The 26,206-nt window shown below is 38.2% G+C and overlaps 1 protein-coding gene across 1 annotated transcript in view; it reads left to right on the plus strand.

Moving 5' to 3' along the window:
• The window catches only part of ADGRB3 (adhesion G protein-coupled receptor B3), a 690,088-nt gene that overhangs the window by 293,949 nt on the left and 369,933 nt on the right, over positions 1–26,206 (plus strand). Inside the window, exons 9-10 of the mRNA XM_081094478.1 lie at positions 8,167–8,268; positions 8,621–8,727. Of these exons, the coding sequence (XP_080950604.1) occupies positions 8,167–8,268; positions 8,621–8,727 (209 nt within the window). The remainder of the gene's footprint in view (positions 1–8,166; positions 8,269–8,620; positions 8,728–26,206) is intronic.

Genomic DNA, 26,206 nt, shown 5'->3' on the forward strand with positions numbered 1-26,206 from the left:
TCTCCCTCTCAACTCTACTCATCACCAACTTGGCACTCCAGCCATTCTGAAATGTTCCCAGTTGTTTTCTTGGATACCTCGTGTTCTCCTTGCCCCCTGGGTCTTCCACATGTGGTTCCCAAGGCATACTTCCCCCTTTCTCACTGGCTAACTCCTGCTTCCCTTACACTACAACGTGTCATCCCTTCTGGAAACCTCTACTGATATTCTCTCCTCTGAACTTGGAGCAGCCAGGACTTCTGAGATCATGGTGGGTGTTCTGCATTGTATTTTCTCCACTTATTATTTCTCTTCTCTTACTATCTTGGGAACTGAGACAATTTGACTATTCTCGTTCATTCTTTTTATGTGTAATATTTAACAAGGTGATGAGGACGTTATGGGAACTCAGTAAATATCCTGTGGAATGAATGAATTCCACAGTTGGCACTGAAGAGAGCCACCACCTGGGTCTTCAGAAACATAGGATGGAAGAAAATAATTTTTTTGTTTTGATTTCTATGCTGTTTTGCTTTTGGTATGAGCATAAATAGACCTATTTCCTGAAATAATTTTTAAAGATATAATCTTCAAAGTCTTCCAGATCACACTTTGATGAAATATTTAAAGCAACTGAGGGACTTGATATGACTACTAAAAAGCTAAAAATCTTGGACCAATTTGCAACTGTGAATCTATGATTCCCCTGTCATCTTTCTTTCTTATAATTCGTGTACTTTGTTTCTGTCAATGAGTCATAATAAATCTAAGACTTCCTGAATTTACAGTGAAGAAAACAATGTTTATTGACTACTCTGTGTTTAAAAAAATTACTCTGAATTGTTTTGGGAGGAGGGGATCTGTTTGAAGTAGACCATATTGAGTGTCACAAGGTAAACGGGAATTGATAAGTGAGTGCTGTGGTTGGAAAAAGAACTACTATTGGCTTTGTGAGTTCTGTGAGTTCCATGAACTGTATTTAGTGCTGTGGATGGAAAAAAATAACTTCAATCAACTTCTACCTTCACCAGTTAGGTTGTATGTGGATCACATGAGGGGATTCTGAACAGGGTTCCATGGGCTTTTACCATGTCAGACACACCCTACAAGGTCAACTTTTCCCAACACCCAGTACCCTGAATGTCTGGTTTGACTAATTTGTAGGAAAACTATAGTTGCTAACCTCTGTTTCTTCCAGCTTCTATCAGTGGTTCTCAACCTGTGGGTCGTGACCCCTTTGGCAGTTGAACGACCCTTTCACAGGGGTCACCTAAGACCATCCTGCATATCAGATATTTACATTATGATTCACAACAGTAGCAATATTACAGTTATGAAGTAGCAATGAAAATAATTTTATGGTTGGGTCACAACATGAGGAAATGTATTTAAAGGGCCAAAAGGTTGAGAACCACTTAGAATCTAAGTGAACACCAGCCTATTAAATGCACACACACCACCAATTAAACACACACATACACACACACATACACACCACATACACTGTCCTCATTACCAAACCATCCTCATTTCCTGTCATCTTCAGTATCAGAGTGATTAAAAAACAGATCTTTTGAAAGTATGTGGTAATTTTTGGTTAAAAGTCTATGCATATCATAAATGCTCTCCTTGTAAGTGCTACATGTTTCAGAAGTGAAACAAAACAGAAAAATCACTATCTTTATAGTGCTCACATTCCAACAGGAGGAGGCAAAATAATAATAATCCTAAAGAAGCTAAAACATATGTAGAAGTTGTAAGGCAACAAGTGTTGTGAAGAATAATAAAACAGAGGAATATGTGGGCGTGTTTGAGAGTGGGCAGAAAATCCCTGAGTTGATAAAGTGAATAAAATTGAAGGCAATAAAGAAATGAGCCAGGCACAGGTTCAGGGAGAATAAAGAGAGATCCTGAGCAGGCAGAACAATGCACAAGGTCTTAGGGGTGGAGGAGGGTGGGAGCCTGCTTGGAGTATGGGAGACGTATCAGGGGGCCAGTGTAGCTGAGGGGGACAGTGAGGGTGGAGACGCTGGGAGCTGAGAAAGGGCCATATTGGAGAGCCCTGTAACAGGCTAGTTGGATCAGTAAACATTTTGTTTTTTCCTGAGTAGAGTACCTTTAAACAAATTTAAAGCACTGACTGGTAATTGCAAGTAAACAGTTAAGCTACTACTTCAGCCCACCTTGATTTTGAACCTTACTAGTTTCAGCTGCAGGCCTAGTAAACATTTCCCCCTATTGGCCCACCTATGCCATCTAGTGGTTAGCGCTTGCAATTACCAAATTTTCTGACTACACTGGCAACCCCGTGGGGGAGGGGCATTGCCAAGAGGAGTCCTTTCAGAATAACAATAGGTGTGAAAAGCTTTTTGAAACTACTACTGGGAAATAAATCTGGGGTGCAAATTGCTTTTACATTGGTTTAGGGCAAGACTGAATCAGAAGGAAAAAAAAAAGCACCTGAAAGCTGTAGTAAGAAGTTTGATGAAATTTATTTCATCAACAGAACCAAAGAAAAATTGAGTTTGAACATTGGAAACTGAAAAAAAAAGTACAAGTGAAGTGAGCATGAAAGATAACAAATTAATAGATAATGAGGAAGATATTGAACAGAAGTTTGGATGTACATATGAAACAAAAATAATTTAGTATAATAGTAATTTTAGATTAGTGACAGTATATCTTTTAAAGCAACTATATCTTTTATAGTTGTTTTATATGGAACTTAATTATGTAGTAAACTGTGCATGATGTATTTTGTGAGTTGTAATATGTATTTTAATTTTCCTTTTTTAATATTTTATAGTAGTTTTGGTTGACTTCTACAGAAAACACAATTTATATTACAGTGTTTTCCAACGATGTAGCTTTTAAGCTTTAAATTTATGTTAGTTAAAGTTAAATGAAATTTAAAATTCAGTTCTCAGTCTTAGCAGCCCCATTTCGAATACTCAATAGCCACATTTGGCTAGTGGTTGCCATATTGGACAGTGGAAATAGAGCATTTTCATCATTGCAAGAAGTTCAAGAAGTTCCATTAGACAGTGCCGGTCTATTATGTGTTTTCCTTAGAAAAAGTGATTTCCTTAACAAAAGTGTTTTGAACATCTACTGTATGCTAGACACCATGGAAGTTCATTACAGCAGATTACAAAGAAATAAGATAAAACATTATTAGTCTTCTAAGGTCAAAATTGGGGATTTGGAGTTTCACACACATATCCAAAGCATTTAACCACATATTTTCAACCCATTGTGGAAAGACCTATAATATTTGTATGTTCAATGACTAAGGTATTAAAAGAGGCTTCCCAGAGGATATTATCATTTAAGATGTGTTTTAAAGATAAGTAGGAATTTTACAAATAAATAAATAAAAGAGGAGAGAATATTTTAAGCAGGGAGCATAGCTTTTGCAAAGTCAGAGAAGTGTGAATTGGTGTGGAATACAGTGGGGCCTTGACTTACAAGTGTCCTGACTAACGAGTTTTTCGAGATAGGAGCCCTCTCTCAGCTGATTTTTTGCCTTGAGTTGCCAGCTAAAATTTGGATTACGAGCCAGCTTCAGATACCCCACCGCTAGTTGGCGCAGCGAAGGTCACAGTGAACGCCACAACATCAGCCCAGCATCACGTGTCTCACTCGTTCACTTTAAGATTTGACATACGAGTAATTTGAGTTACGAGCTCCATCATGGAACGAATTAAACTCGTAAGTCAAGGCCCCACTGTTTGGAAGATGACAGTTAATTCTGTGTGGCTGATGCATAGGAGAATAAATATGAACCATAATTGGAAAGCTAGGATAGGGCTGAGGAGAGGAGCCTTTTGCATCACACTGAGCCTCGCTATCTTTATCCTGTCAGTGCTAGAGAACCATGGAAAGGATTTAAGTAGCAAGTCATGAGGTTAATCTTCATTTTAGAGAGTACTCTGTTGATGTGGCATGCAAACTGGATTAAAGGGGGAAGATGCTGGAGAACAGTATCTCTATATCCAGCTCTTCAGCTCAGAAAGCAGGCATCGTCCTTGTCCCCTTTGGGCCTCACTCCCTGCGTCACTTAGTCTACTTACTAAATTTACGTTGCGTCCACTGACATATTTTCATCTTTAGTCCAATCGGTCTACCTAAGGCCACCATCATTTCAGGGTTAAGGCACTGCCGTGATCTCCTCAGAGGTCTTACCCTACCTACTGCTCTCCCATCTCTTTTACCCACAAAAAAAATCTCATCTTAAAATTAAAAGTCAACCCATTCCAATTGCTGGTTAGAACCCTTCTTTCGGTGGCTGCCTCTGAGGCACTCCTGGGTGCTAATCTAAACCTGTTTCTCCAGCCCATTCGTTATTCCACGCTCCTTATTTTTTCCCCTCCCCTCCCCTGGGTGCCCCAACCTCTTCTGTGCTTCCAGGCCTTTGCACATACTGTTCCTTCCTTCTGGAGGGCTTACTGCACCTCACACAGCCAGTCTCAATTAATCATCACTTCCTCCAGGAAGCCTTCTTTGGCTCTTCAGCTTTGATATTGGAACAGCACCCTGTTCTGTTATCACGATTGTATTCAAGTAATAATATGTTTCTTTGACCTCTGCCTCCTCCCAATAAATGAGAGTTCCATGAGGCACCATTGGTTCTCCCTGGAACAGAGTATATGGTAGGTAAATGCTGAATGAAATGAGGTTGTTCCTCTAAATCAAATGGGACCGGGTGAATGCCTGGGGAAGCTGTGGAGGTAGAATCATCACAGGATAAGAGGAAGAGAAGGGTAAGAAGAGGAATCTGATGGTTTTAGCTATGGATTCAAGATGGGAGGTGTCACTAACAGCGTTGGGAAATACAAGGAGAGGAAACAAGCAGCATTATGGAGAAAAATGGTGGGAGTTAGAGTGCATGTAGATTGACTGAGACACTTCCCTGTGCCTCCTGGGCCACCTGTAGGAGACTGGATGGGGCAGCAAGGCCAGGAGCATTCTGCTCTTCATGGAGTGGGTGACAAGCACAACAGGGGAAGTGGCACCCAGCATGCTAACCTCAGTGGGCAATGTGGGAGTGGGTGGTTGCTGACACTTGGCTGGTGATGGCTTCTGGTTAGAAATCCCTTGGCTTAAGTGATTTCTTTGCTCTTCTGTTCTTGTGATATTGGGGGAATGAAGATCTGTACAGAGGCTATCTCTACCCTCACTTGAGTTTTGCCTTTTTTGTGATGGGTTTTATTTTATGATTTTATATTTTTGATTTGTGATGACTCCACTTCTATTCAGCACCACCACTCCCAGGCCAGACTCAGTGGCAAATCCAGCCGTTGGCTCTCAGGTAGGGAGGGGCCTTGCCAACCTCAGTCCTCCTGCCCCCTGTAACAGCCCAGGGGGCAAAGGGGCAAAGAGGGCATGCCTTGGCTCCTGACAAGAGAGGGATGGGGCTCCTTGGCAAGGTGACACCTCCCTCCCAATTGCTCTCAGTTACCCTTAGTTTTTTCTCTGAATCCAACATGTACTAAAAGGAGTGTTTGGAACCCGAAGATTAAAATTAAATCACCTCTCTGTGACTATATTCCCTTCTGGTAAATGATCACTGTGTGAGAATTTAACCTTCTGCTGTACAATCAAATCAGAGCAAATAATCTCTACCTTATAGAGTTGTTGGGGAAGATTAAATGAATCCAGGCATGTAAGACTCTTAGTAAGAGCTCAAGATTATTACTATTATTTTTAACTTGTTGAACAAATATATATATATATATATATATATGACTTATTTTATTGAGGAAAAATTGACTTACTGTTACTAATATGTTTGAAATTATATCAGGAAAGCAATTAAAAAAAGAAAAAAAAATAGGGGGTGGATGGTTCTGTGAAAGACACATGAGATGGAGGAAGAATGGTCCAAATGCTTGGCAGGGGCCTCAGAGAAAATGTTCTCAGACCCTAAAGAAAGTATTTTCAAGGAAGAGGGAGAAGTCCAAGTATAAGTGCTTCAAAGAAGGTCTAGTGAGTAATGACTCAGATGAGCACATTAGATTTGACCGTTAGGCGATCATTGGTGAGGTGAAAGAAGACATTTTATGAAAACGGGAGTGGCGATGGTTGAATCAATTGCTAAACCATCCACCAAGCAAAGATTCCATACGTTGGAAACAATTGCCTATGTGTTTCGATGAGAATCTAGTTTGAAAAAATACTTATGTTAACTCAGCGGCAGGGAGATTATATTGAACAAATCAGGTAGCACAAAGGACCTGTGGGAGGCCAAAACAAAGGGCGGAGCCCGGACTCTGAAACCTAATCCCGCCAGTTCCTCTGCCAGCTCTGCCACCTTCGACAAGCCTCCGCCCTTTGGGCCTTGGAGTTCTCAGCCGTAAAGAGGAAGGAGATGGACGATGTGACTTTCAGTGTCACTTCCAGTTCTAAAAAGACCCCATGTTTAAGCCATGTATCTTATCTTAGTAATCATCAGGACATGTTATTTCAATATTGTGGTGTTTCAAATTGCATTCTTCTCCCAATAACTATAATGTATCCTATTCAGTTCATAAATGTTGAAATAGAATTAGTATCAGTAGACTTATGATTAGTATGGATTAACTAGTGTATTATCTGCAAAGGAAGACATTTCTCCCAGGAAGTCACACTCATGTATATATTAGGTACTTACTATTTTTGGTCCTTATTTACTTATTAAGTATATTTCTATAAACATATATTAATGTATTCATTTATTCAATTTTGAGCAGCTTCTGTGTGCCAGACACACCCCTAGGTGCAAGATACAGAGGAAAGCAGACAGTAAGATCCCAGGCTAGTGGTGAAGACAGACATATGAACATATAAATGGCAGCAGTGTGTGGAAAACACAACAGTAGGTGTATCTAGAGAAGGGATTGATGTATTCTCTCATCCGGGAGAAAGGTGTCAGGATTAACACAATAGAGACAGAGCTTGTTCTTTCACAAATTCTTTGGCTTTCCACTAAAGTATTTCTGGTACACATCTGTTATTCTTGATATTCCCTTTAACTTTCTTGCCTCAGCAATTAAGTTGAGCTTTTGAAAATAATAAGGCCCAAAAAATTAAATCAGTTTATTTTTATATGATGTAGTGTGAATGTCATTATTGCACTGTACTAGTATGAAAAATTAGAATGTAATATATTTTTGCCTTTTGGTTTTACTCTTAATACAGTTAATAATTGTAATAAGGTTTTTAGTTTATTAGAAACTATTTAATTGCATAACATTCGAAAACATAGTGAATATCAGGAAAAGTTTATTATTTTTATGCTGAAAGTAATCTTCACTTTATAGACAAATCCAAATGACTTTTTTTAAAAAGCCTATACAGTAAGCACTTGCAAAAGAAAGTACATTTCTGTGAGGATTTTAACACTAGAAAGACTGACATTTAGTGTATACCTATATTACCCAAAAGCAGTCAAAATGACTGCATTGTGAAAGAATAATATCGGAGCACTCTTCACTTATGTTCCTTAGCTTTTCCAATAACTCACTTCTATTCTACATTTCTTTCATGAATTTAGGGCGCAAAAGAAATAAAATAAACAACTTATTAGAACAAGTATCACTGCATAAAGATTCAAATAACAAGTACTAGTTTAGCTTATTGAGCAACTGCAACTTATGAAGTATCGACAATTTATCATGTACTTGTATGTTGTCATGTGACGGTAATCGAAAAAAAATGAAAACTGTTATTTCAATACAGAGCCAAACTGTTATTTCTCAATTCAATAATAAGAGTCATTTGATTATTTAAAATTTCCCCAAGCAGTCAAAATGACTGCTTTTGGGCAATATAGGTATAACACATATATATACCGGAAATGAAGGAGGAGGAGGTAACTACAATTATTAATAAACGCATTTATATGTTGTACAAAAAGTCACAAAATTCTAAGACATTGTGTCCTTATATACATAATTGTTTTTCTAATTGAAATTAAAAAGCAGTCAAAATTACTTCCTTGGGCAATCTAGTGTTAAAGAGAATAAAATGAAACCCGGTGGGTTTTTTGGTTTGTTTATGAAGACATTTCTAACATTTCAATCAATAATACTAGTATACTTTAAAGGAAATGAAGGAGCGGCACAGCTAGAGCGATGCATTTGAGAAATATCAATGTTTTTAAAAAGAAACACTGCTAAAGTCGAGTCCCTCTGTTTTACATTGCAGCACCTTATGAAATATGCCCAGAGGATTATCTGATGTCCATGGTGTGGAGAAGGACTCCAGCAGGCGACCTGGCCTTCAATCAGTGTCCACTGAACGCCACAGGTAAAGCAGGACGGCCCACCCAAACCTAAGTGATGATCGCCGTCCGGGAGCAGCATGCTGTGTTTGCTTACGAAGTCATGCTTTTGTCCTATGTCCAATAAGCAGTTAATGAGACAATTTTAGTGAATTGCTTCATACATGGAGCCAATGAAGAGACCTAGAAAATGTTGTTGATGCCGTGGTTTCTCAGTATGACTGATAAGCATTACAAAAATAAGCAAAATGCTCTCATCTGCATGCTTTTTTAAAGCAAGAAAATGTACAAACCCCGTTTTTGAGTCTGTCTCACAATTACGCCGTGCCTTCTAGCATCCCTGTTATAAAGCTTCTCTCTGTTCTTTGTGACATGCAGGCACCACTAGCAGACGCTGCTCTCTCAGTCTTCATGGAGTGGCCTTCTGGGAACAGCCGAGCTTTGCAAGATGCATATCAAATGAGTACAGACACTTGCAGCATTCAGTAGGTGCAAAGCCAGCTTTAGTACTTGCTCTGTTTATTTTTGCTAATGATCACTGTGTGAGAATTTAACCTTCTGCTATACAATCAAATAGGTAAAATAATTTTAAAAAAAATCTGAAAAAATGCCTAAAGGGAAAAAGTATGTGATAGAAAGCTAATATTTACAAGTCTGTACTAAACGGTTTGGTTCCTAAGGTTTGAGTTTTTATGGATCTCTCTATTTAAATAAAAGAATTCCTTGACAAGCATGAGAAAAATCTGTTATTCAGTTTTATCTATAGGAGTAAGATTGTTTATCATGATTGGCACATATCTGTGGTAAATAGTATATAAACCTTATTTTAAAATACCATACATTTTTAATTAAATTCTTTAACTTTTAGTTGTTAGGAATTGATAAGGCTGTGTCACTTAGGTATCAAATTTCTCACTGCATTTTGACATTAAGGTATGAACAAAATCACAGTGTTATTGCACCACGGAAATTAATCGTTCACACAAGATTACATAGGCCAGATTATCTAAAAATAGCCCCTCTTTTCCCACAGAGTATAATGGATGAATATTTTTGAGGAAAGTTAAACTGCTTGGTATTTTACAAGTGTAAATAATTGTCTTTTTCAGCTACTATCATCATTTCATCCTGACAGTCAAGATGAACTTTATACATGAATAAACATTATGAGGTTTAGAACAAAATTTGAACACAAGACAATAGGAAAGTTGAACATTGGCAGGATCAATACTTAGTTAACAATCCTTAAGTTTTGTGGTACTTTTGTTTTGCTTTATTTTCTCACTCTTGCTCACAAATACATATAATTATTTAACAAAAACCCACCTAAGTAACATTCTTTCTTGTGGATGGAGAAGTATCTTAAACAATAATAACCCTTATCAATAAAGTAAATGTATTCGAAAAGAAGCAAATTTTTAAAAATCTGAAAAACAAATGCTGGCTAATATGTTTACTTACCGAGTCAGCAATTGATTTGATGATTATTGCCTACATTGAACCTTATTTTTTAAAATATATCTTTATTGATTTCACAGAAGAAGGGCAAGGGAGAGAGGGATAGAAACACCAGTGATGAAAGAGAATCATTGATTGACTGCCTCCCACATGCCCCCTACTGGGGATGTAGCCCACAATCTCAAGGAATAAAACCTTGACCTCCTGGTTTATAGGTCAACACTCAACCCATGAGCCACACCAACTCAGCGAGCCCCATTTTTGTTAATATATATATTCATTTATATTTGTAGATATATGCACATAAATAGTAAATACTGATCTACACTAATAAAAGAGAAAAATGGCAATTGGCGTACAGCGATACCGTTTTCATTGGCTAATCAGGGCTATATGCAAATTAACTGCCAACTAAGATGGCGGCTAATTTGCATATGTAGGCACAATGCAGGGAGGTGAAAGGGAAAGCAGGAAGAAGCCCCCTGCCACTGACAGTGATCAGAAACCCAGGGGGGAGCTAAGAGCTGGGGGGCAGGGCAAAGACGGCCCTGGGGCCACCTTTGCTCTGCCCCCCAGCCATGATCAGAGAATCAGGTGCCTTTGCCACCCTGGCCAGTGATAGCAGGAAGTAGGGGTGGAGCCAGCGATGGGAGCTGGGCATGGTCGAAGCTGGCAGTCCAAGGAGCTAGGGGTTCCCTTGCCTGGGCCTAAAGCGAAGCCCACGATCGCGGCGCCCCCCGCTGCCACTGCAGGTCCCCGCTGCCTGGGCCGGACGCCTAGGCCAGAGGCGTTAGGCCTGGGCAGGGGCGGAGCCTGCAACCACGGGGAGCTGGGGGTCCCCTGCCCAGGCCTGACACCTCTGCCAGAGGCCTCAGGCCTGGTCAAGGGGCCGATCCGGTGATTGGTGATTGGAGGGTGATGAGGGTCAACTCCTTTGGCCGAGGCATCAGGCCTGGGTGGGGGGTGGAGCCGGGGATTGGGGGGATATGATGGTCCCCTTGCCCAGGCCTGAAGCCTGGGTCAGAGGTGTCAGGCTTGGGCGGGGGGTGGAGCAAGCGATCAGAGGGAGATGGGGGTACCCTGCCCAGGCATGATTCCTGGGCCAGAGGCCTCAGGCCTGGGCGGGGGCCAGAGCCAGTGATCAGGGGGAGATGGGGGTCCCCTGTCCAAGCCTGACACCTCTGGTGGAGGCGTCAGGCCTGGGCAAGGGGCCGATCAGGCGATCGGAGGGTGATGGGGGTCAACACCTGAGGGCTCCCAGTATGTGAGAGGCGGCAGGCTGGGCTGAGGGACACTCTCCCCCACCCCCCACACACACACCCAGTGCACGAATTTCGTGCACCGGGCCCCTAGTATACACATAAATGCTTATTTCACATAAATGTGTGTGTATATATATATATATATATATATATATATATATATATACATTTATACATATATATATATATATATATATATCAGTAATCAATGATATTTGCTTCACTGAGTCTTATTTCTGTCAAAACCAAAATAAACATATCTGACAGCATTTGGTTGTTAGGGTTTTTAAAATGTACTTTTCTGGGAGAATACACACATATAATCACAGAATGTAATATATAACTTCATTTCAAAATATAAAATGTAAGACTATGAAATGTAAAGTTTCTTTTATTAATTGCTGTAAATATTCAGACCTGTGTATTTCAGAATTAAATATAACCAAAATTTTTCTTATGAATTTATATTTTAATGAACTTTAATTTTCTTCTAATTTTAGACATTAGACTTTGTTTATTGAATCTTAATATTCAGGTCTTGTTTATTCATGGTAATGAATAAATGGGAATGATTGCATGGATTAAGTAAATCATAAATCCTTACAAATTTTGTTAGAAATGAATAATATCACTCTTTTTGTAGAACATTTTTACTTTCTAAATTAAGTATATTGTACATTAATAGTTAAATCAGTTTGCATTCTCTAAGTGCAGGTGAACCTATAATGGAGAGAAACAGAAACATTCTGTGAAATAGAAGAAATGATCTTGAATTTAAAACCCATAGAAATCGGTCAATAATTTGACAGCCAATGTATATATGCTCTTGTGCATAAATCAAGTGCATGATATTCTGGAATAAAAAGCAGCCTCAGCGTATTCATCTCCTACAAAATACTAGGCAGTTAACTGGGCACTTTCATAAATTAACTCCAGTCTTCACAAGAACCTGCAAGGTGATAGCCCTGCCTCAGTTTCCATGGAAGGAAACTGAAGATCTGCAGGGGAGCAATACACTTACGTGAGGCAAAGAGTGAACATTCCGTCCCAAGTACAGTTATTGCAAAGACTAACCTCTTTTCTGGAGACCATGCTACTTCCTAAGCTTTTGATTCTATCTGTCCTAAATTTTCTGCTTCTGTGTACTTTTTAAAAAGTCATATAATCTCACTCAAGTCTTGACTTGATATTTGCAAAATGAAATCGCATCTCTGGAGGTTTTGAGGACTATTAGATGAGATACAATATGTGAAATGTTTGCAAGTTATAAAAGAGCCTTGTAACTAGGAGGCATTCATATCTATGTGTACAAAAAATGCATTGAGTTAAAAAATGATCTCTTTTTTACTTTAATTTTTTACTTCTTTATGTAAGTGTAGTTGGTATACAATATTATATTAGTTATATTAGTTTCCAGTGAACAATATAGTGATTTGACATTGTTATACCTTACAATGTGCTCACCCACTAATTCTTGTAATCATCTGTCCTTGTGCAAACGTATCATATTATTGACGGTATTTCTCTTAACATTTTTACCCATCCCCGAACCCTCTCCCCTCTGGCAACCTTTGGTCTCTGTTTCTATGAATTTGTTTTTGTTTTGTTTTTTGTTCAGTAGTTTTTATTATTTTTAGATTCCATATGTAAATGAAACCATGTGATATAAAATATATATTAATAACAGTACACTTTTAGAACTCAACATATTACTAACTTGAACTGGATATCTAAAAAATACATTCAATGTGGATGGATGAGTAGGTAGGTAGTTTAGGTAGGTAGATAGCAAGGCAGATGGATGGATGAATGGATGGATGCATAGATTTTTTCAATTTTCCTTAAGGGACTTCTTGTACCTCTATATTTATAAAGCTCATTAAATGTCACCCACTTCAGAGAATTATTTAAAACTAAAGGCCCGGTGCATGAAATTCATGTGAGGGGCTCGGCCCTGACAGCCCCAGGTTAATCCAGAAGGTCATCCAGACAGTCGTTCTGTTGTTCGGTCTAATTAGCATATTAGCTCTTTATTATATTGGATAGGTAGATCAATGTTTTCCAATTCTTTCACATGTGAATTACAATATATGTACACATATATATAGATTAAAATATTTACATACATATTTTATTAATATATAGCAATAGAATAAGTTTTAAATAACATTTTATCACCAGCAAATATTAGTTGAGTATGTTCTATGAGGTTTTATAATGATAAATCAATTGAGATAGCCAAAATGGGGTCATTAATCAGTTTAATATATAAAATCACTAATCTGTTGTATTGATATTTTGTTTGAATTCTTTGAGGACAGAAATCATGTTTTTTCAATCTTAATTCTCTAGTGCCTAACAATGCTAACCATATACTAGAGATTATGTGCATGCTGTATAAAGAATGACTCTGCCACTTTTCTTAACAGTAGGAAGAGACCAGCAGCTGGAGTTTCTGAGAAGGTGATACACCAGACTTAATGTTTATTAATTTTAACCACATGAATTTAATAAGTGTTACCCATCATGTGAAATTTTCCTAGTCCGAAAATGTTTAGAAATGGTGACATTTCTTTATGAAATTATTTGGTAATTTCAGAGAGATTTCAATAAGCTAATAATCATAAAGTTTGTTTGGAAACCTTATATGATATAAAATTAGCCTGGCTAGCATAGCTCAGTTGGTTGAGCATCGTCCCATACACCAGGAGGTTGCTGGTTTGATTCCTGGTCAGGGCACATGCCCAGGTTGTGGGCTTGATCCCCAGTAGGGGATGTGCAGGAAGCAGCCCATTAATGTTTTCCTCTCATGAATCTCTCTCTCTCTCTCTCTCTCTCTCTCTCTCTCTCTCTCTCTCTCTCTCTCTCTCTCCCCCTCTCTCTGAAATCAATAAGAACATGTTTTTTAAAAAGATACAAAAGTAGACACTGTGATCCAGCTTTTCTTTATAAAAAAGACAAACCACAAACAAATGCACACAATTTTAAAAATTGAGGATAGAGTCATAAAGTATTAAATATAGTGGGATTATTGAAAATTTTATATTTTTCCATATGTTAGTGTTTCATTTTATACTCGAGGCCATTTTCTAAATTTTATAGCAGACAAGGCAGAAATAATATCAAAACCTGTCGGGAACTAGGCACAGTAGTCCAGCAAATTAAGAACACTTGTTACTTATAAAGCTGTTTTGAGAAAATGGCTGAATTCTGTGGCCAAGTGGGCCAGCCTTCTCTGAAATTAAATAAACGGACCCACCTTGTTTCTGGTACACCTGGACAATCACAGGCAGCTGCTTCTCTTCCTCCTCTTCCTCATCCCCTCCTCTTTTTCCTTCTCTATTCCTCCTCCTCCTTCTTCCTTCCTCTCCTCCTTCTCCTCCTCCTTCCCCTCCTCATCTCCTCCTCCTCCTCTTTCTCCTATTTCTCCTTCTTCTTCTCTCTCTCTTATTCTCTCATACTGCCTCTTTTACACACACACACACACACACACACACACACACACACACACGTGCGAGAGATGGCAGACTAATAGAACTGGCAGAATGTATGCCCTTGACAAGTAGCCAGCTGTCTAAAGCAAAAGGAGTTAAACCAGGTATGCTAATGCTTTCTCCTAGATTAATCAGACAGGTAAGTCCTTCCCTGAGTGGAGTGAGTGATGGGGACTGAGAAAAAGCCAAGATAATATAGAGGTTTCTTCACATGGAAATGTGAATAGTTGGTTATAAATGTTCTCTTTTAAGTTGTTCCTTAACACCTGTTTCTGTTTTCAAACTTTCGTTTAACAAACGTTTTAAAGACAGGAGTTGGAGCAATAATCTACCTAGTCATTGAAGGTTTGACTTTATGGGAAGAGATGTCAAGGAGCTTGAATCCTGGTTTAAGGTTTTTGTTTCTCCTTTTTTCTTCTACTTTTATGGTGGTTCATTAGGAGAGAGAGATAAAGATAGTAAATGATTGCTGGGCGTGAGGGTGGAGCAAGGGAGAAGAGGAAGAGAGAATCAGAGAGAGAAACAAAGATAATAGGTTTGCTGTGTGTTCTCTTCATCTTTTCTACCTTTGAGGGGAATTTTGCTCCACTGCAACGAAACACTTCGTGTATCACATGCATTTTTGGCCGCCACCTCATTGTACAAATCCCAGCACCTTGCCTAAAAGAGGACAATGCATTTTATTACTGCAGCTTATTTAGAAGAAACAAAACAATAGTCACCATAGTTTTGTTTATGACAAACACTTAGAGCCAAAAATATGTGTAATTTTTTAAATATGTTTTTATTGACTTTAAAGAGAGAGGAATGGAGAGGGAAAGAGGAACATCCAAGGGCTGTTTCCTGCAAGCTCCCTACTGGGGATGGAGCCTGAAACTTGGGCATATACCCTGATCTGGAATTGAAGGCTCAACCAAGTCACACTGGCCAGGGCCATTGTTTTATTTTGTTTTGTTAGTTTGTTTTAAATGAGCAATTAAGAAACAAATAACCCAGTACTATGGTCCAGCAGCAGCTGATTTTAATTTTGAAATATCCATCAATTAAGTTGAAGTAAGTGAGCCTGAGAGTCAGGAGTTACTTGTTCTGCAAGCTTTCTGTAGTGCAGTATGACTGGAATACAGCAAGTGATCGGTAAAGCTAGGAGAAGAAAGCTAGATCAGTAATTTGTTAACCTTGGCTGAACATTATAATTGCATTAGAGTTCTTAAAAAATACCAATGGGAGGTCACAGAAGGCCAATTAAATGGAATTGTGCCCAGCCAATGTGTCTCAGTGGTTGAGTGTTAATCAATGAACCAGGAGGTCATGGTTTGATTCCCAGTCAGGACTCATGCAGGGGTTTCAGGCTCTGTCTCTTGTATGAATGTGCAGGAGGCAGCTGATCAATGATTCTCTCTCATCACTGATGTTTCTCTCTCTCTCTCCCTCTCTCTTCCTCTCTGAAATCAATAAAAACAAATGTAACATATACCAATTTTTACCATAGTACACATTCAAAGAAGTCTGAGCTATTATTATCACTAATCACAATATTAGTTTGGCATTTGTATACATGTATTTGTAATTACATGGCCCTCCATGACAAAAAGTGGCTACTCTTGTTTTAAATATCATACACAAAGCATAGCACTTGAGTGCCTGTGTATTCTTGTTGACATATTTCAAAAGTTTTTCAGAGTCCTCACTTTCAGATAATCATTGCAAAACCCATGAATGCCAAAGAAAAGTTGAAAAACATTATTTCCTTTAAAATAAATAAAATGCTTGCAATTTTATTCAGGATCACAAGTTTGAGGTTTGAGGATCTGAGTTCAACATCACAGTTTCAAAGTTTTTTTTAACGTATGATCCTGAATAAAACTATGAGTTCACTAATTGTTCAACAAACGATAATACCTCACAGTTATTGAATGCTATCTGCCCTGAAGTAGCTAATGGAAAAATATAGATATTTGGAAGGAAGGTTCTGTTTAAATCTTGATAGTCTCAAACAATTCATATGTCAAAGTTCACCATATATGTTAAGGACAGGATAAATATTTTAGAGTTTATACACCATAGTGTCTGTCCTAACTACTTAACTCTGCTGTTTTATCAAAAGATCTCTCATAGACTATAAGTGACCAAGGCTGTATTTCAGTAAAACATGCAAAACCAGGCAATAGGTTGGGTTTGGCCCACAGGTTGTAGGTCACTAACTCTTGATCTAGAATATACATTCTTTTTTATTTTTTAAGCTTCCAACTCGTTTAAAATTCTCAAAAAAAAAAAAATAGACAAATTCTATTTTGTCTTTTTCCCCTTCTGTTTTCCTTAACATTTTAATCATAGTCATTTTAATACCCTAACAGCTAAGTCTAATACCTGGATAATCTGTAAACCAAATTTTTTGTTTGTTTTGTCAGTTACATCATCTGGCACAACTAGTAATTTTTTATTGAATGTCACTCGTATCAAATAATTGTCGGGACTTCAGACAATGTTCATGTCCACCAAGAAGCATTCCTCCTTTCCTTGGTTGTCTAAATACAGTGAGAGCTGGTACTTCAATACAGGCAAGAATTGGTCTGAGTCAAAGCTGTTTTGAAGTTTTAGTAAAAATACATTTACTTCATCCCCTTTTACCATCGTGTCTTTTGGATGGAGAGCCCATGTGTACCCATCCCATCAACCCTGAAAAACTGTAGAAGATTCAGCTTTGCTCTACAAAAGTTCCCAGCTCAGTGCCCCAGCTTTCTGCCTTGGTTAACTTCAAATGCTGCAAATAGCTTAAGGAGAAGTCCAGCTGGTTGCTTAAAGCTTGACTCTTCTCACTAGGCATTTATTGTCAAATGCCTATTTACAAGGATGGAGAAAATTACATTTTGTGGCTGAAAAGTTTTCATCATAATTTCTCAGCTTCCTACATATTTCAAAAACTCAACAAATGTCTTTTGGAGAAAAGTCCCAGCAAGATTTTTAGGGACCCTTACATTTCGCGTATATTTCTCCAGCCTTTGCCAACCGAAAAAGTTTCTCTTTCTGCTCTAATGAGCCTCTGCCTGGGTTACACCTTCTCCTCACTCCTGTCCAGATTTAGCAAACATTCCCAAAGAAAAAAAAAAAAAAAGAAACCAACTGAAATTGTTGGCTTACCTCTGAAAGGATCTCCTCTTTTCTGGAAATTAGTCTATTTCATTCGTAGCTCTCTGATGCTCTAGAACAGCGGTTCTCAACCTGTGGGTTGTGACCCCTTTGGGGGTTGAACGACCCTTTCACAGGGGTCGCCTAAGACCATCAGAAAACATATAATTACATATTGTTTTTGTGATTAATCACTATGCTTTAATTATGTTCAATTTGTAACAATGAAATTGGGGGTCACCACAACATGAGGAACTGTATTAAAAGGTCGCGGCATTGGGAAGGTTGAGAACCACTGCTCTAGAACATTATGATTTTTTAGTAATTTACATATATACTTTTAATTGACCTTACATGAATTATTCCATTCTATTAAACCAATAAATTTTGGCTTTATTATAAAAAAGAAAAAAATCTTTAGATACATATAATACTATTTCCTAGGGAATTTTAAGGGAGTCTATGGTATAGATATATAATGAAATACTTCTAACAGTTATGCTTATTTCTCCTCATTTTAAAAAAGAAACTCATATAACATATTACTGATTATAACACAAACCCAGGAGATTTTTTAAGCTTCTCTCAGTTGTGTATTTATTGTGACTAAATAGAAGAAGTGTTAGAATTAGTTTTAGCCATTAAAATTCACTGATTTGGAACTTATTCATTGGATGATTTAATAGAATATTCTTGTACAGAGAATTATATTTTGCAAAATGCCAAAGTAAAAAATAATATTATAAGGGAAAGTGTATAATATTGTTCAATCATTCATCCATCCTTTTATCTACCCACTAATTTATTATACAGATATTCACTGAGCTTTAACTCTGTGCAGTACAGTGCAGTTACACAAGTGTGCAACTTGAAGGTGACACTTAAAACATATGCAAAATAAAGTAGACAAGAAAAAAGTTAAAATAATTACAAACTCTAATATATATATAAATTAACAAAGTGCCAACATAGGAAATAATGTTTGGGGACTGCTTTAGATTTAAAAAAAAAAAAATAGTCAGTGAGGTGGCTATGAGGAAATGCCCTTTAAAAGTCTGACCCAAAAGATGAGGTGGATTTAGATATGCAAAGAGTGGAGAGAATGAGTTTGTCAGGGAATGAGAGTACATTACAGTTGGAGAAAATAGCATATGGAAAAGTCTTGGGGTCTTTAAGGAAGGGCAAGATGATCCAGTGGCCAGAGTAGTGAACTAAAAATAGGTTGTCATGAGATGAGCCTGGAAAACTAGGTAAGGAAAAAATTATTCTGTGCCTTAGGAGCCTTTGCTAGGAGTTTGGATTTTATTCTTAGTGCAAAGGGAAACAATTTACAGTAGAGGACTGATGTGATTCAATCTAATTAAAAGAGGATCTATGGTTATTCTATGGAGAATGGACCGCAGGATGGTAGAACAGGAACACATGAAGCCTGCTACAGTAATCCAGGTGAGAGGTGATGGTATCCTTGATTAAGATTGAATGAGCATATTTCACTGATGGTAATGTCATTTTCTGAAATGAGGAAGGTAAGCTTGAGGTAGGTGAGTCTGGGGGGTTGCCAAATTTATATTGTACTGAGGTTTGAAATAAAGAACTTCGAGTACAGCTAGTCAGTTTAGTTGTGATTTTTTTTCTCTAGCAAAAGTAGAGCTACTTGGATGCAGGTGAAAAAAAAAAAAAAAAAAAAAAAAAAAAAAAAAAAAAGGCATTTGGTAGAGCCAGAGTGTTTTCTGAGACCAGAAGTGTCAGCAGCACCAGGGAGCTTGTTAGGCATGTAGAAACTCAGCTCCGGTCTCAGACCTACCTAGACAGAATCTTCATTTTGGAAGTTCCCTTTGCTATTCAAGTGCACATTGAAGTTTAAGAAGCATGTGGCAGATGTCATTTAGGGTTCTAGTTTGGTAAATAAATGCAAAGAAGTAATATGTAAAAAAAATAATTTTAAAAAGTAAACTTTTGGTGGATGCAAAGAAGTTAAATGAATGTTAGCCAGCTCTATACCATCACAAGACGTATTATTATCATTAGATGGTATCTCATTTTCCTCTCCTGGGCATATGGGAGGATTGTGGTTTTTTACCCTTGAAGGCATGTGACTATCTGTCCACAGGTGCTCATTGGTTGTGTATGGAAGTGAGCTTTGTGGTGTCATGCCTGAGAATGTCATTGCCAGTGCAAAATCTTTTATCCTCCATCATCCCAAACTGCTGAATCACTCTGATATACAGAGCCTCCAGGATGACCTGGGTTGAGTATGTGCTCAGAGTGAGAAATAAATTTTTATTATTTTTAGGCCCTGAGATTTTGGGATTGCTTGTCCTCACAGCATAATTTAGCCCATTCTGACTGATGCAATATCCCTGGAACTAGAAAACTCAAGTAATGGAAATAGAAGTGAAAAACTCTTGGGGAAATACTGGATTACTGAATGCTCTGCCGCCCATTGAGAAGGTTCCTAAAAGTCTGGGTGCTGGCTGGGAACACTCTACTGCTTTGAGCTCATGGAGGATGCTCCAATTCTACCCCCTGGCTCAGAATATGAATAAGAACTTCTAGATCTATTTGATATTAGGAAAAGAAATCTCACCTAATTATGTCCTTTGCTCAGGAATTGCACTTTTCACTAATTCTAGCCAAAAACTCTGAAATTAAAGCTATTTCTAGATTTTACTGGGTAGGTAAATTTACTATGTTCTCATTCTTAATTTGGAAATTTCCAGGCTTTCCGGGGAAATAAGCACACTATATCTGGCTCAGTTTTTGTTTTTTTTCTTCATCATTTTTCTTCACGACTCAGTTTATTCTCATAGCAATACCTTGCAATCCTCACTTCAGGAAGCCCTGGGGCAAAACACTGGGCTAGCCAATGCCCTATGGCCAAATGCTATTTATCCTGAGCTTTTTTGCAAAACGCATACAATGTATCCCGGGGAATTATGGACTAAATCTATAGCATTGTCTCTTGACAAGAATTGTCTCTTAAATTTGAACTCTTAACCCTAGGACAGCTCCAGGATGCACACAAGCTCTGTATATCAAATGTGGGGGAAGTTAAGAACTATTTATCTATTAGAACAAAGGGTACACTTTCTTTTCCATACAGAGTGATATCTTTCTTTCCTGGTGACACCAGATAGGCCTGCAAGTAATTTAATATCATCATCTAGTGAGTGACGCTGGTCTTAGAAAATGACAGAGGTTTGAACCGAAGCAAAAGATGTATATTTAGATCATTGCTTTATGAAAAGAGGTTTCTTGTATAATTATCTTTTAATTGAAGCCACGAAGAGCTGTGAGAGCCTTTTATATACCTTACAGATGGACTGTAGGAGTTGATGCTGAAAATAATATACAAGTATATGAAGTTTAAACTGTGTCATTTGCACAGTGGCTGCAATTTACCTTTTTTTTTTTTTTTTTTTTTTAGGATTCACACAAGAGAGGTAGCTGTAACTGGCAGTAGGAGGCATAAAGTGAAAAGAATAAGTTTTTTTCAGAAACACACCTACTCTTTAAACCATGACCCTCACTGAACCTCTCCACATAAAGAGCAAGGACTATAAAAAAGCACTATTTTTAGATGTCAGTTTTCTTTTTTCACTAGAGATCTTGTCAACAGTATTAAATGTGAATGACACAGACACTTTAAGGCTTGTCCTTTGGAGCAAAAATACTAACTGAATACTGCAAGCTGAGCAGACATAATCACTGGCAATTATCATTCTAAAGGAAATATTTAAATTATTAAACCTTTCTGAGCTATTTCAGTAACTAAATTAAGAGAATTATAAAATATGACCCAATTGAAATAGAATCCTTGATTTATCCTGGGGGACTTTTCTGTCTACTTGTGGAAAACTACCTACACAATTTTTACATAGATATTGATTGGTATTTGGCTTTAGTAGCCTTTATACATTTTATTCCAAAATAATAACCACTACTCAAATAATTGGCAATATCTCGACTGCCTGGCAAGTTGCTTCAATTCTCTTGCTTCTCATATTCTTTCTATATATGAAAAAGATTTAATGGCTCCTTGAAATAAATGTGGTTTAAAATTATTTTTAAATATTTAAGCATCTTGACAGTTTCTAACACACGCAGTATATAAAACCTGAGCTAAGCAGGTGGTAGGTAAGAGCATGGATTCTACAATCAAACCACTGAAGCTCAAATCATGGAACAATTTAGGGCTAGACAATTCCGGAGAGTGCAGTTCACTATGCTAAGCCTCTACTTTTTCATCTGCAAAATATGGGTAATTGTAACACCTCCAATGGTTGTTTTAAAACTTAAATGTATTTAGAGGAATTAGAAATTAAAAATGGGAACAGAAGAAGGGAAAGTCTCTGAGTGTCCACTTTTAACCTCTATCTTGCAGTCACCCATTATAACAACCATGTGATGATGTTTGCTTCTTTTTATAGACAGATCAAATGATGCTATGAAAAAGGCAAATAGTTTAGCCAGTGGTCCTATGTCATAAATAGTAGAACCACAATCTAAATCCAGATTTTAGATTCCATTTGCTCTATAAATATAATGTACCAGTAAGATTTTCAGAGAGAATATTTAGGAGATAAATAGTTGGGTTCAAATCAGATTTCATACTTCTGATTTTTATTTTGAAGAGAATCAGAAAGAACACAATAGTTGAAAGGGAATAGCAACATGAAAAGTTGGTATTTAAATAAGATATACAATATCGGGCCATACTTTTGAGAAAGGGAAGGATTGTAGAAGAAAGGTTGGATGGGGTTCAAATTGTATAACCCTAGAGTTATATAGCATAGAGGTAGGAACAAAGGAAGAGAGGTAAAACATGAATAAAGGGCAATTTGAAACAGAGAAAAAAGTAAGTTGAACAAACTCAGTCTGAATTCTAATTACTTCTTCATGATCCAGAAAAGAGAAAAATAGACGTGCAGATAAAACCTGTATTTTTCATTCTAGGAAAAAGTAGGCATGTTTTATGGAAAGGACCTTTTACAGTGCACTTGTATTGTGTAAGGAAAATCAAGAAACTGGGATTTTTAATCAACCAAGTATGTTCTGGATGGATATCTATCTTAGCTGAACACTCTTGGTACACGTTATAATTGCTACCAATAGTCTACACTAGTGTGTACAGCTATTTCAAGGTATTTGTTCTGGGTTCTTTCCACCAACAATGCCAGGAAAGATGCAAATTAATGCCATTTGTGAGGGTTGGTGTTGTGATTTGGCACCTGTTTGCAAAGAGCTAGACTGAGAACAACTCATTCTGAATAAGCCTGCTAAGCAGCTGTCAGATGGCAATGACGTTGATTTACTACTGATGGGGGCCACATTTGATGTTGACCCAGAAGTGAAAGACTGCTTTCCTATCTCTGGTTAGCTGAGCCACCCAGTGCCTTGTGTACTATTTTTATTGCAAACAGAAAATGTTTCTAAATGTTTTATTCCTTAAGATTCTAGTACTGTGGTGCTTTTGTTTGAAAGAAAGGATGTATTAGAAATCTGAGCAAATTAGATCCCTCACAGGCATGCATATTTGTTGCCAAAGTAGATACAGAGCTGATGTGAAGTAGTCAGAGGCTGTTTATTTCAACAGCCATGCTATCTCTTCCTAATGGAGAACCATTTAAGTCCTCTGTGCCTTGAGCATCACAACTGGGTTCTGCATTGTCAGCACAAAACTGAAAGCTGACTATGATGACATTTTTTAGGTTAGACCCAATTAACTTCACTTCACTTTAAAACTTTCTGCACTCTACCTACTGAACCAGACAGTTTCAAGCCTAGAAGCTGCACTGTCTCTTTAAGCCAGGCATTTATCATACTATTTGATACCAGTGTTTGCCATGGGCTGTGCTGATGAGCGAGTTAAGGCAGCTTTCAAGTGTGCCTCACTTAATCTAACATGATCGTAGAAGGATTTTGATTGATTGCTTGATTTATTCAATTAATTTGTTCAATATATTGTGTATATCCTCTAGGTGCTGGGACTGTAGGAGTAAGCAATACAGATAAAGTCTCTTTCTTCACAAGGCTTATATTCTAACTAGAGGCCTGGTGCATGAAATCGTGCACTGGGGGGGGGGGGGTGGTTGTCGCTCAGCCCAGCCTGCACCTTCTCCAATCTGGGACCCCTCGAGGGATGTCCAACCGCTGTTTGGGATCGGGCCTAAACCAGCAGTCGGACATCCCTCTCACAATCCGGGACTGCTGGCTCCTAACTGCTCACCTGCCTGCCTGCCTGATTGCCCCTAACCGCTTCTGCCTGCCAGCCTGATCACCCCCTAACCACTCCCCTGCCAGCATGGTCAATGCCTAACTGCTCCCCTGCTGGCCCATTGCCCCCAACTGCCCTCCTCTGCTGGGCTGGTCTCCTCCAACTGCCCTCCCCTGCTGGCCTGGTCCCCCACAACTGCCCTCCCTCCCCTGCATCCTGGTCACCCATAACTGCCTTCCCCTGCCAGCCTGGTCACCCCTAACTGCTCTCACCTGCAGGCCTTGTCCCCCTCAACTGCCCTCCCCTGCTGGCCTGGTCACCCTTAACTGCCCTCCCCTGCAGGCTTAGTCCCCTCAACTGCCCTCCCCTGCTGGCCTGGTTGCTCCTAACTGTCCTCCTTTGGTGGCCTGATCACCCACAACTGCCCTCCCCTGCCGGCCATCTTATGGAGGCCATCTTATCCCCACATGGGGGCGGCCATCTTGTGCGATGGTGTGGTGGTCAATTTGCATATTACCACTTTATTATATAGGATGGCGTGGGGGGAGGGTATGTAAAAAAATAAGTGAAGAAATAGATGGAAAACTATGGCACAATGGCAGGAAAACTTCAGCACAATGAGGGAGGGTAAGATGAATGGCCATGGAATCATATTTGATAGGGAGTCAGGTAAGGACTCTCAGAGGAAGTGATAAAAAAAAAAAATGGATCTCTATGGGAAAACTGGTCCAGGCAAAAGGAAAAGCCAGTGCAAAGGCTCTGAGACAGGCATGTGCTTAAGGAAGATCAAAAAGACCAGAGTGCCCTAGCGGGTTTGGCTCAGTGGATAGAGCGTCAGCCTGTGGACTGAAGGGTCTCGGGTTTGATTCCTGTCAAGGGCACATTCCTTGGGTTTTGGGAAGGAGGCAGCCAACAATGATTCTCTCTCATTATTGATGTTTCTGTCTCTCTCTCCCTCTCCCTTCCTCTCTGAAATCAATAAAATATATATATATTTTTAAAAAATGACCAGAGTGACGAGAGCACAGTGAATGAGGGGGTAGGTGTCCCCAGGAACTGGATCATGTAGGGCACACAGAGCATGGTGAGCCAAGAAGCTTTTCTGCTATTCAGTAGCTTGTGCTAATTATCTTAGGCTTGTGTGATTTCATTTAAATTTAGAAAAATGATATTTAAATATTTTAACGAGATAGGCATAGTTTTCAAATCTCAGAGGAGATGTGCTATCTGAGTCTCCTATGGATTCAATTGTAAGAATGATAAGTTGCAAAGTTTAAATAAAAACCTGGGCACTGCTGGCTTCAAAGACCATCCATTGCATTATATCACAAAGGTATAGTTAAGGCGTAAAACTTTAATTAACTCTAACAGATTTTATGGTGCTATATTCTAAGTCATGGAACCTACTCAAAGGTTCAGAAGGACTACTGGGGCAGAAAGACATATGAAAAAAATGATTACAATTCAGTGTGATACAGTGATGTATAAGAGGATAGTGCTGAGAAGGGAGTTAACTCTGTTTAAATATTTAGAAGAGCCAATACTAAATCTGAGTGGTGCATAAACATGAGTTGATATAAGAGAGGGGGCAGGATTACCAGTGCAAACACATGAACTTATGAAACACATGACCTGAACAGCAAGTTGCAAATATTTATCAATAAATTAGAGAAGAGATAGTCAAGGGCTGATCATTGATCATACCAATCCTTTGGGTTTTAATCAATGGTTGGCTGCCACTGAGGAGAGACAGGAGATAAATAAGAGAAAAAAATGGAAAGATAAACTGCATAAATAGGTTGTCTTTTAGCATAATAATGGAAATAGAGTATGTCTAAAGATTTTTATTTTACCAAAATATTTTTAGAAAGAGTTTTAGAGACTAAAGAAAAGTAAAATATCTGAAATGGCAAGATTTTTTTTTTTTTAAATACATGTTTTTGAAAAGTTCTAACTTTGGGGATTAGTTCAGATTGATTGTCATGATTTACAGGACTTGTTGGCATGAATCTTAATGGGAAATTGATCATTACAATTATTACAGGTTACTCTTTCTAGTTCAGCATTTCTCTGGTGTGTTAGTTCTTGATTATTTCATGAACTTTTGATACATTAATTTTATCACAAATTTAGCAATGAGATTATAAGCATTAACCTTTTAGTAAACAAAGAAAAGTATGGTGGATCCTTGCTATCACTTTACCCTCTCTAACATTACTATTCTTTCACGCTATAAGATGTTTTTCTTCCCTTGAACTATGAGATAAGCAAATATGAAAATTGACAGCATATTTCTCTGGCCAACAGACTAAGTTAAGCCTTGCATCTTTTTAAAAAATATATTTTCTATTGATTTCCAAGAGGTAGGGAGAGGGAGAGAGAGATAGAAACAACAATGATGAGAGAT

This window comes from Myotis nattereri (assembly GCF_964212035.1).
Source record: "Myotis nattereri genome assembly, chromosome: 6".
In the NCBI taxonomy this organism is placed as follows: domain Eukaryota; kingdom Metazoa; phylum Chordata; class Mammalia; order Chiroptera; family Vespertilionidae; genus Myotis; species Myotis nattereri.